Source organism: Ruditapes philippinarum, unplaced genomic scaffold (assembly GCF_026571515.1).
Source record: "Ruditapes philippinarum isolate M1 unplaced genomic scaffold, ASM2657151v2 ctg36_1_1_1_1, whole genome shotgun sequence".
NCBI classification, from domain to species: Eukaryota; Metazoa; Mollusca; class Bivalvia; order Venerida; family Veneridae; genus Ruditapes; species Ruditapes philippinarum.
In genome coordinates this window covers 281,961-294,781 of record NW_026866845.1, presented here as the reverse complement: position 1 = coordinate 294,781, position 12,821 = coordinate 281,961, and the positions used below count along the sequence as shown (strand labels likewise).

At 30.7% G+C, this 12,821-nt stretch overlaps 1 protein-coding gene across 1 annotated transcript in view; it reads left to right on the top strand.

The window, feature by feature from the left end:
* The window catches only part of LOC132733967 (cGMP-dependent protein kinase 1-like), an 84,071-nt gene that overhangs the window by 61,844 nt on the left and 9,406 nt on the right, over positions 1-12,821 (top strand). Inside the window, exons 5-7 of the mRNA XM_060720664.1 lie at positions 8,019-8,082; positions 11,722-11,799; positions 12,129-12,223. Of these exons, the coding sequence (XP_060576647.1) occupies positions 8,019-8,082; positions 11,722-11,799; positions 12,129-12,223 (237 nt within the window). The remainder of the gene's footprint in view (positions 1-8,018; positions 8,083-11,721; positions 11,800-12,128; positions 12,224-12,821) is intronic.

Genomic DNA, 12,821 nt, shown 5'->3' with positions numbered 1-12,821 from the left:
GTCTAGGAACTACATTATTTTCATTGACTTGCATTTATTTAACTTTCTAATAAAATCAGCCTCGTGTTAAGGACTTTGTTCGTTCGCACTTTAAAGTCTTTTTGTTGTTGTTTTGTGTTACGCACTAGCTACTTACATGCCCTTTCATGTTTTCGTTTTACACTTTAACGATTTTATTTCTTTTGTGTTGTGTACTTACATGCACTCTCATATTTTCGTAAATCTGGTGGCAATCGGCACTAACATACGGGTACCTCCATAACAACTCTTCAAACCCTGTACGATAACACATTTAATGACTTATTTATTAACATGAGAAAGCACTCGACTTATATATTTTATTTTGTCTGTCTAATATTCTTGTAACAGTTGTTCTGAAATGTTATTATAGAGATTATATTTATCAAAACGTAATATCAGGTCACGTGACATACGCGTTATTTACCTATGTCATGACCTAGAAAGGCACCTAGGAAGTTGACCTCGTTCTACAATGTAAAAATAATGGAATAATAATATGTTGATCTAGAATATTCACTGTCCAATAATGCACGATTAATTATTTACAATATGGATAAATATTACGTTAAGTGTTAATAAGTGAATAGGCTGCCAAAAACTATTAATCATATTTATAATTGAAGAAAATATAAATCTTCAAGACTTCCCTATGTACAGAAAGAAATAAAACTATATGCACACTGCAGGGTGATGGAAATATTCGTAATATTAATGAGCAAAAACTAGTATCTCAAAATCAGTCATAGTACTCAACGGACTGAAACAACGTAAAATCATACGTATTATAACTTTAAAAAACAACACAATACCTAGACAATAAGGTGACAAATATGAGCTTTCATTTAATGAAAGTCATTTTTATCATTACATATCAAGAATTAAAATCTATATAATTGACTAATAGACTTATTTAAATATATATATATATATATATATACTTGCAAGTACGATCTCAAATCTTGATTGTTTTATCACTATGGCAAAGGTCAGTTAGAAATACGAGTATATTTTTCAAAACAAATCGTAGGCCTGTTTTAAAACTTAAAATGTAATTATCTTGAACAAAAAGGTGGTTTTTTTATCCGTACTATTGTTTTTTTACATAGCAAATTGGCCTCGGGAGACGTTTTCTCTCATCTGTTCTTTAGAACAGTCAGGATATATTTACATTTTGTCTCCCGTTTGCTTTGATACCTCTGATCACTGCATTTAATCATATCAACAATTGTGCCAAAATAGCCTGCCATAATTTACACAGCAGATATAAACTTCTTGACGGATTACTTTTTGTAATATTGCTGAGATAATACCGCTAGAGACTCATCATTTCTAATAATACCACTACAATCTTTCCGCGATTTTCACAAATACGTGTTGAGTTGTTTTCACGAGCCGAACTAGGCCGTTCAATTTACATTAAACCGATTGTATGGTGATATATTATCGCATCATCTACCCCGAAGGTGGAGGGAGAAACGGTAGATGATAGATAAATCATTAGAAGTTAGGCAAACGGTTATCATTTCAGACTAAAAGTCCGTAGACAGAACCGCATGGGTGCATATCGGAATCAGAATACGTGCTTATGTATTAGAACTGTGTTTCGAGCCGGCAGATTATTGACAAACCGGATTTATACAGTTTGCAGAATTGGATTATTGATGATTTTTAATAGCTAAAACAAAATTAATATATAACTTATTTAACCGTTTTTATAGTCGTTTTTTACGTCTTTAAAACAATTAGAAAGTGAAAATACGAAAACAAAAAATAACAATTACATGGAATAAGAGTTGTATTTTATCTAGAAACTCTTTCGTATAAAGAAAAGGGAAAGGACTTAGAGCCAAGTGACCAGTTAGTAATTGTATAGCAATTGTGAATTTTAGTTGATAAGCTAATTAGGACAAGAAAATGCAAAAATATTACCTTTATTCATTGTTTATTTCTTCACAACGGCTGAAGGACCAAACACCCGGATGAAAGTAACAAATAAATTACTTCTGAGGAGATTTGAAAGGGTTGCTCGAAAGTAAGATTACAATTTAAACTTTTAATAACATTTATATTCTTTTTTTTAGTATTTATATATTTGCTTTTACTTGTAACATTCTTAAATAGATGCATTATTTTAATTTCCGTCACAGGAATATAAAATTTAATTTTCTACTTATGTTTTATACTATTACTTGGATTTATTTTGATAACTTTAACTTTTTTCAAAACATATTAAAAATATTTTTTTTTAATATTTTATATTTTTGTTTAAATAATTCTTACAGTATTTAAAATGAATTTCCATGTATAACCTAAAAAAGAAGACGCATGTGATCTTTTATAATCATTAGGCGCAAAATGTTTGATCTTTGTAATTTATGTTTTTTTATAAATGCGCTTAATTTCACCAAGTATTGGAGTTTTGTTATATTATGTTGAGAGTTTTAAAAATAATTATTTACAAGGTACATTATACTGATTTAGATATGATATAACACTATAACAACACTTGCTTCCACAAAATTGCAAGTATTTGAAAATGAGTTTTCATCCTAAAAGTAATGACAGTTATATTTTGACGAAATTAAATATCCTGAAAGTATTAAGTTTGATGACATTAAAAAGTGTCAATTCAGTAAGCAAAATGCAACGTAGAGATGTATCAATCAGATGAGAAAAGTTTTTTTTAAGTATTCGGTTATTATGGTTTAATGTAAAATTGACTTTTACGTGCCATCTAGCATGTGAAAATTAAAAAAAAAACATTTGTTCTGTCATCGTAAGTATGCAAAGACATGTTATAACTATGCTAGTTTGTATTTGGAAACGTTCTATCAAAATCGTTATGCCGAATCAAGCATTCGACCAGATGGCCAAACGGTTATATAAATAAACGGTTAGTGAACTAGTTTGATATAAAAGTAATCTAGAAATAACACATAGGTCATAAAAATAGCACAAATATAACTAAATTGCCGCAATATGCCATTGACATACGATTGGCAATAACCAGAAGAAAGGGGTATATCGGCTATGATTTATCTATTTGCATTCACGATTTTTATTTTACTTTAGATGAACAACAGTACACACAATAATAGGAAATGTGTTAAATCAAATGTTCTTTTCAAAAAAGCTAAAATTTGTGTTTTTTCAGTTCTATACATTTACTGCGTGGCGGTATTTTACAATTATCTGAACATTCAAAACACTTTATGCTTATGTTAATCAACAACAAAATCAAGTTGCTCAGAATTACTATGTTGCCATGCAATATTTTTAAGAGGCTTTCATTTTCTTTAGACTATATCTTTCATTAATTGCAGCGAAACAAGTGGTATTTTCAATTAAAACTTCAATTAAGCCAATAGGAGTACTTATTAGATTTTAGTGCTATTATCAAAGATGAAATTGAATAAGAAACATAGAAACAGGTGAAGCCCATCGGGGAACCGACAGCTGTAAAACTAGAAGTTTACCTAGGTAAAAAAATGAAATGTAAATTTCATGTTGATAGACATAATATACCTACTTAATCTGTCAGTCATCACAGCCTTGAATAAAGTACCATTACATATTATCTGCGTCTAATAATGTTATGTATTCATTTATTGTAGAGGAAAGAACTAACAGCGACCAGAAACAAATTAGATTTATATTAAACAGCCTTAAAAGTTAATTTTATAACACCTGTATTGTTTTCTAATCTAAATTAATAATTTTGTTCCAAGACCATTGCTTTCTTCTATTTATCTATGATCCATCAATGATGTTTGTAAATAAAGTATACTATCTGCGTCCAAATGAACATTTTAATCCGATCGCCGAATGCTGTTGGCGCATGAAGTTGATGAGTAAACGAAAAATATTTTTTAGCTTCTTAATAATAAAGAAGAAGACGATTTCAAAACACTTATATAAATTCTGAAGATTTTGAGAATTTTCTATGCTAAGTGCTCGTTTGTCTGGAAGAAAATTTGCAGAGCGCGGGACCTCTTAAATATTGGAAACTTAAAAAAAAGAAACTTAAAACATTTGATCCTATCCTTGATTAGAAACCTAAAACCATTTTTGTTAATATTCCCAACAATTGTAAAATTATTTTATCACATTTGAAAGCGAAAGGGATTGTATGCAAAGAGGAAGAAATTGACAATTTGACAGTTAATCTGATTTTTACCATTCATTATCAATTCAAAAATACAGTAAGTTTCAAATTTTCAAACACTATTTGAAAACGGAGGAAATTGTATGCAAGGTGGACATTAACACATTCTAGGTCCTGAAGTATTTTTTGTAGATCTTTGTTAACAGTGTAGAAATAAACGGTACTGCAAATGCAATAATAACTGTTTTTTTTTCCTTTTCAAATAAACATAACAAAACAATATTTGGCTTGACACTTCAACTGACAAATGAGTCTAACTTGTCTTCCATTCACCACAGCAATTTAGCATGTCTGTAAAAATATTCTCTAAGAGCAGCAAAGTCTTCTTTGATATTTACCGCAAATAGCGTATTCGCTGCTGCAATAGGTTCCAGCGCTATTCGCATTTCTTTCTCTCTGTAAAACCGTGCATATCTACTGTCATGTTTTGCTAATTGTCAATGATGTTTGTCGCCGCAATATAGAAGATGATAATTTGCCACTTCCTTGAACGTTTTTTACAGTTGTACTGTAAACTTATGAGATTTATGGAAGCTAAAACGGAATGCAGACGTATAACAATTTTGTATTTCTATACAAAAAACAATTGCTTTTATTTCGCTACTAATTTAATCGTATAAATTAAGTAAATATGTTGTTATAATCTGTTGTGTAGCCCATTACCTATAAGAGCATTGGAATACTTATGTAAGTGACCATACTTTTTATGTTTAGGAATACAAATGCTTTTTTTTTAATTTTCAATAGAAATAAATTACGTCAGATATTGTGTTAAAAATCTTTCTAGTGACCTACTTGAAGCATTTAATGTAAATAATAAAGACCGCGATATATATTTATCAATAAAATGCATTTCCTGAACACCTTCCAAAACTTTATAATGCACTGATATAAACTGTTCAGAATTTTTTGAAAGATATTTGGACAATGTTCTGAGAATGTTGACGTTTTAGAAAACAAAATAAGCCAGGAAGAAGCTATGGGAAAATACATAAAATTTGGGCAATGAAAAAAGATTAGTCTGACTATAAAAACATGTACATGTAAATGGCAACAATGTGCCATTGCCCATCTCCTTTACAAATACAGTCAACACTTGATTAAATCATATAATATAAAAAGGAAAGAAATCAATATGAAAAAACATGGTAATGTTATAATGACTATAGTGAAAGGAAAAATGTATTAATATACTCTCTTTATTCTTGTAAACATAGTATACTGACTTACAGTAGTTCATTTAACGATATAACTTAAATAATCCATAAAGTGCGATATAAAAAAGGTGTTCCTTGTACAGACATTACGAGTTCACACTATTGATAGATGTGTTTGCATGAAGCTTGCTTGCTAATGTATAAATATACGATAAAAATCAACACAAGTTTGCTAAAATGATCTTCCACGCAGTAAATATATAATGTATAACGTTAAATGCTGAGTTTGAATTACGATATACTTGTCACGATAAGTCTTCTTAAGACATGCTAACTGATTTGGCAGGTGGCGAAACACTTTCTCTTCATGGCAACCTGTATTTACGTTAGATAAAACAACAAAGCCGAACTATGTTAATTGATGTATGATATCAATTTGCTTTTAAATGCCTTTTTACACAGTGTTTTTACTTTCCGTTGTTACATGGCATTATGATAGATTGAATCCGGCTATTCGAAATGGTCAAACCACTTTTGTTGTCGCTGTTTTTACATTGAAATGCAGTTAAATCTCTTCGGATAGGACACGCCTGTGTTATTTAATATCATTTAAATGATTGCCACATAAATAAATTGTTAAGAATAATTGTTAAACTCGAAACGTATATGGAAAATAAAGGCAAAAGAGTGATCCTATTAACACTTTTATGCCATATTTGATCAAATAAAAGAATACAATTGAGAACTTTAGTTCAGATAAAAATGACATTCACACGGTAACATCTTTTATTTCGTGCACCTTTGTATAAGACTTAATATTAGTTGTTATATGTCTTTGACTTTTATTTGATGAAATGATTTACACACACCTTCATGGTAGTGATGCAAGGATACATATTCAATTGAATTGCGATATTTTTGTTTGCTTAGATCAATGTTCCTTAGCTTTAACCAATTGTGCGGTTGTTTTCAGAAAGTAATTTAATTAAAGAATCTGAAGGAATAAATCAATTAATTAATTGGTTTATCCGATAGCCTAAACATGCCAACGTTATAATACGGTTGTAATTAAGCTATGTGTAAGTGATTCAGATATTGATTCAATATAATTTCCTTGACAGGATTGGACAGGGTCCAGTTGTCAGCACGTCATAGAATTTTAGTTGGCATGTGGCGTAATCTTTCTTCACAATATTTACGGTTCCGTTACATTTTGTATTGTCCAACATTACAATTATCCTTATTATCTTACAGGAATGTTCTGCAAATTGAAATAAGCAATATGTCTTGCAATATGTACAAATATTAAGTACATTCTGTCCTAAATAATCGTATGACACCAAGTTTATTGTGATTTTTAGATAAATTGTTACATCTTTAAAGAAAACTAGTAACACGTTAGACAAAATGATTCTGCTACTCACTGACGGACACAAGTTATGTTCATGTGAGTGTGATTCAACCGTATACACATAGATTAACAAAACGCACCTTTGTACTTTTATTGACAACAGAAAACTAACATGTAACACGTTGCTGGGGGATAGAGACTATAAAATTGTCATAAACATGTCGAAAGGGTCTTCCCCAGGCTTGAAATCCTCATAAAATTTAATCGTATTGTATAACATTAAAAGACTGCACCTGTCCAAAATAAAGAATCGTGCAGGCAAAATGTACTTCGAATGTATCAATTTTAAAATCTCAACCAAAGGCAATTCCAGAATTCTTTGAAGATATCAGGACAATAAAAAAAGAACATTCGATAATCATGTTTGTTAACTTGCAGTTATCCCGTTCTTGTTCCCTTGTTCCCTCTGTATTTTTGATATTGCTGTGTTTGTCTTGTAAAATACGACAAAATAAATTAAATAGTTCATGAAAGCTGATAAACAAAGGGAGTGTACACTAGTTTATAGGAGAATTTAACGATATAAATGATTAATGTATTGATACGAAGTAGAAGTAATTATTTTTTGCTGGGTTTTACGTGGCACCAACACAGCACAGCTCTTATGGCAACTTTTCCGCCTTACTGGTGGCGGAAGACCTCAGGAACCCTTCCGTGCATTATTTCAGACACGAACGGGCACCTGAGTAGGAACCGCCGACGTTCCATAAGCTTGCTAGATAGCTTCCATGTCGGAATTCGAACCCACAGCAGTGAGTGGCAAGTTGTTTGAAGTCAACAGTCTTAACCAATCAGCCAATGAAGCCCCTCAAGTAGATAAAAGAGAGAGTATCGATACAATAGTGTGAAAAAGATCGTGTTTAAAGAATGCAAGTAGAGAAATAGAACAATGACAATAAACTATTTATGAATACAACTCCCCTTATTGCAACTGTCGGAATGCTTCATTTGAAGAGTACAATAAATCGTATTTTTAAATATGCTTTGATTGACTGAACAAAACCAGCATGTTTCATCAAAGATATATCGACAATCAAAATCACATTTAAGACAATCAAACCTATATTTCTGCTGCGCAAAAAACTATATCAATTGCTTTGATTGACAAATCCAAATGTTTAATTGTTACAGGAATAAAAAAAAACTTTGTTTCAAATAAAGTACACTTAATGTTTGTCGAGTGGTTATTCTTGTTCAACAAAGGTTGATAGGTTGCCCCTCTCTTGAAGTTGCAATTATCTAATTATCTTTATTCTATTTTCAGTGTTCCCTCGTTTAAAAACCTACCTGAAGAGACGATTAGTAAAATAGCGGATGTGTTAGAGGAGGTAAGCGAACTATTCATAAAGTTGGTTAAAGAAAAGGTCAAGAGATGGTTGAATGACTCTGTAGATAATTTTAGCAAATTGGGTACCTATTATAATATTTCTTAAAATCATATCAATCACATTTAACAATCCATTTACTAAACAGCTGTATAAGCTGTTGAGATGCCAGAGTGTGTAAATGTTTATACAATTTTTTAGCGATCACTTCCATAAAATAAAACTGTTGCCCATCATAAATAAAAGGCATACGGTAGGTTAAAAGATATTCTAACTTAACAAAATACAATTATAGGGGTTTTTTAAGCTCAAACCGTGTATGCCTATGAAAACCGCTGTTAGATGAAAATGTTTATGGTACAAACGCGATGATGTGTGCAATCACCTTTTGGCAGAAACTGTATCGCGTTGATATGTTTTAACTTCCTGATTATGTATGTAAACATTATTTTACGAAAACGTAATTAAAGCAGATGCTATTATTCGGAAATCCACTTAGAACATCCTTGTTTATTTGTATATTATGAGTAATATATATATGTATAATAATGTTTCTTTATTATTATTTTTTATAATAATAATAGTAATAATAATATAATTTTTACTATAATGATTATTCATAAAATACTTCTAAAGATATATTTGTAATAAGATTAACGCATTTTGTTTTGTTTTGTTAATTCGCAAAAAATTGAAATTTCATTTGTGGTAAGGCCTCACAGTTATGTTAAAGGGATTGATGTTTTTATGAATATTCTTTTGTTTCCCTTATAAAAACAGTTTTCAGATTCGGTAAAAAATTCATCAAATCAATGAAATAATATTAATTTTTAGTTTCTTCATATTGTTGTTACACTTATAGCTTTTACGTTAGGTGTTTCATAATGCATTTTCGTAGACATATTTACAAATCCCTTTGAGAAATACCGGTAGTTTGTTTCTTTTTCAAGTTTTCAACCACCTATTTATTGGTTAAATTTATTTAAATTGAAAATGAAAACAAGTCATGTGTTCAATATAAATTTAAGTCATATGAATAAATAGAATAATTTAAAACCTTGAACACCTCTGCAGTTATGAGACATTCATTATTGAAGAAAAAACGTAAAAATAATTTCGTTCCTGGGACGCCGAAAATGTTTACATCATGCAGATTGTAATATACATTTTGTATCAGATACAATCAATGTCATGCGAAGACATCATTAAGAACACGGATGTTATGTTGGTTTTTCTGCGTTGCAAATAATTCAATTTTCGTATTTACAAATTGTCTTTCAGTTTGTTAGATAAGATACCAGAAAAAGAGTTATTATATGATTATCTGTACTGTTCCATATGCTTGTAAATCAGTAATCAGATTGTATCTATACTTTTTAATGAATTAGAGAGTAAAACATTTAATCTCCATCCGAAACGACGCAATTTCTTTTTAGATATTTACAGACGAAAGAACGAATTACAGTTTAAAAACAGATGTTTTGATGATAATGTTTTTATAGACAAAAAATTCATTTTTTATGATCTTATATTTAGATTATGACGATTTTTCTAAACCATTTAAAACCACTTGTTGCCAGTGTTTGAATATTGTTTTTACTGGCGGCAAAGCTTAATCACGTTAAACGTCACCTTTGGGTAAAAGGTCATTCGGTCACCTCTTGTATATCCCTACACAATAGTATAAATTTTATTTATACCTCTTTTTAAGTACAAGGGGTTTAGCAGTAGGAATTAAAATCGGCATTATTTATAATACGTTTATCTAGTGCACTAATTATGTCTGTAAGTATATCTTATATGTTACAAGAGCTTTTATATACAACAAGTTCTAAATGCTTTTTAAGACAAAGATATTTATTCCAAGAGAATTTCGTGGACTTAAATGAGCCGCGTCATGACAAAACCAACATAATGTGTTTGCGACCAGCATGGATCCAGACCAGCCTGCGCATCCGCGCAGTCTGATCAGGATCCATGCTGTTCGCTATCAGTTTCTCTACTTGTTAAAGAGTTTGTAAGCGAACAGCATGGATCCTGATCAGACTGCGCGGATGCGCAGGCTGGTCTGGATCCATGCTGGTCGCAAACCCATTATGTTGGTTTTGTCATGACGCGACTCATATGTATATAACAATACATGCACAATTATACATGTTTACATGCTTCTAAAATTAGCAACGTAATTAACTTACGAAACTTGTTATTTTAATTCATATCATTTAAAACGACCGGCGGGGAAACATGTGTCTGGTTAATGCCGCATTCCTTATAAATTAGTCAGATATTTTCAATTAAATATATGTTACATAGATTAGAAATATATGAAAGTGAAAAATGTTTCAACAGAATTAGAAAAAAAATGCATTTCTCTTAATTTATCATAGATGGGAAAAACTATTGCATGACTTTATTTTCAGAACGAATATCTGATATGAGTCATAGATACAAACTTTTATTTCAAAATATATGTTTATCAACAATTTCAACCCCGCGTCGCCCGAGAAAATCCTTATCACTAAATGGAAAACATAGCGCTGTTTCCTATCTTTACTATTTTTAAACCGCTCTTTTTATCAAATGAATTAAAATTGTTGCTTGATAATGCGGACAGATCAAGAAGGAAATAAAATAAAAACAAAACTTTTCTCTCATAACTGTTGCAGTATGCAACTACAACAACAACAAAATGGCTTCATTATCTTTGAAGCAAAACGTTTTCTTTTTTTCACAATAATTTGCACATTTTTTATTTTATCTGATAAAGATATGTTTAAGACATTCTTGTATCATTTCAAACTAAAGTGCATGGGATGTTTCAAAATAAGTACACACAATGTATTTATTGATGTTTATAAAAACTATTTTTCGGGTGGTCAATCCTTTATGGAAATTTGGACGATTTAACAACAAACTCTAAAATCACATGCGTTCACCAGTGATTTAGACACAAATGATTTCTACTGAAATCCTGTAAGTCTTAGATAGAAATGAATCAGAGATCGGCATTTGACCCTAAGCATTTTTGCATTGTACGTTCAGCTTGTAGATATTTAACATCTGTACTCACTAGACGATGATTTTGTTGATAATCTATTTTCTATCATATATCACGTTCAAAGAAATATTACCCCGTATATAAACAGATAACCGTAGTGACCCACACAGCAAAAGTTCAAGTTGGTAGTTAGCCATCAATTCCTATTAATATGATATAATTAATACGAACGTCTAGATGTGTTGCTTTGCTACTGATAAAATAGAGGAAAAAACAATAATAGTTTGCCTCTTGCAAGAACTTGTTAACCTGTAGGAAACAAACACACTGACAACAACATTGTATGCACTTGTCAAAACTGTATTGTTTCAACATTAATTACATCTTATTTCCATAAACAGTACAAAAAACTACAACCTCTTTAGTTAAGTTATACTGGTTGAATCTTAAACTGGTACAAGCTAATATTTCTAACAAGTTGCCTTTGTTACAGCCCACTTATTTATTAACATTGTGCCAAATAATCATTGATATTTCAATGATAACGAAAAATTAACCATGTTGAACCTTAGGAAATCCAAGTACAATTCTAGTCTAATTCCTACCATTATATTATATTAATTTATCTCTTTTCTGTTTTTCAGACACATTACAACAATGGGGAGTGTATTATCCGACAGGGGGCGAGAGGGGACACATTTTATATTATTTCTAAGGGAAAGGTAGGCAGCGTTGAATCAAACTTATTAACGATAAAAAAAACTAACAAAAACATCCTATTCAGATTTTTAGAGATTGTATAAGAGAAACACAATTGCTCCCTGGAATTGGTACATTGTTGGTACTTCACCTCTAGTGTTTAGAAGCAGAGTGAAACTCTTCTAATTAGCGTGTTAAGTAACCACATTGCATTCTCTTTTGTATATATTAGATACCAAAATACTTGCCTTTAATATAAACATTAATCAATTATATTTTTACTTTTTTCTATGGTGTGAAAACTAAGAGGAAAAAGTACTACAAATTTTACTTGTTAGCGTTCTGTTTTCAGGTTAAAGTAACCAAAAGAACTTCAAAAGGTTCAGAGGACCAATCTTTACGTTATCTCCAACGAGGAGAATTCTTCGGTGAAAGAGCCTTACAAGGGTATTTTTATATTTCATCTTCATTATTACCATGCTGCACACTTTAAAGTCCTTGCTGATAAGGATTACTTGTTAATATTGAGTTATATTTTAGTAAAATTACAAACTTTTGATGATTACTTTAATAAGCGTTTCTGCATGATTTTACTCTATGTAAAGGTATTTCATTATATGAACGTTAGAATAAAGTCGAAACACAACATAGGAGTAGCATAACAACTTTAGCCTGTTTACAATATTTATAATATTCTGTGATTTTAAGAACATTTAAAAACACGTAACAAATTTTACTGAAGCAACAACATTTGAGCCGTGTCACGACAAAACCAACATAGTGCGTTTGCGACAAGCATGGATCCAGACCAGCCTGCGCATCCGCGCAGTCTGATCAGGATCCATGCTGTTCGCTAACCAACTCTATTACAAGTACAGTGACTGATAGCGTATAGTTTAATGTATTCAAAGTTAAAGTTTATGAAAATATATATCTCTGGAGAATTGATGCATAAAAAGACAAGCAATGTCAGAAATAAGGACATTCTTAGTAAATATTTTCACTGGATCATTCTTGCAGACACACAACATAAAGAATAAAGGGC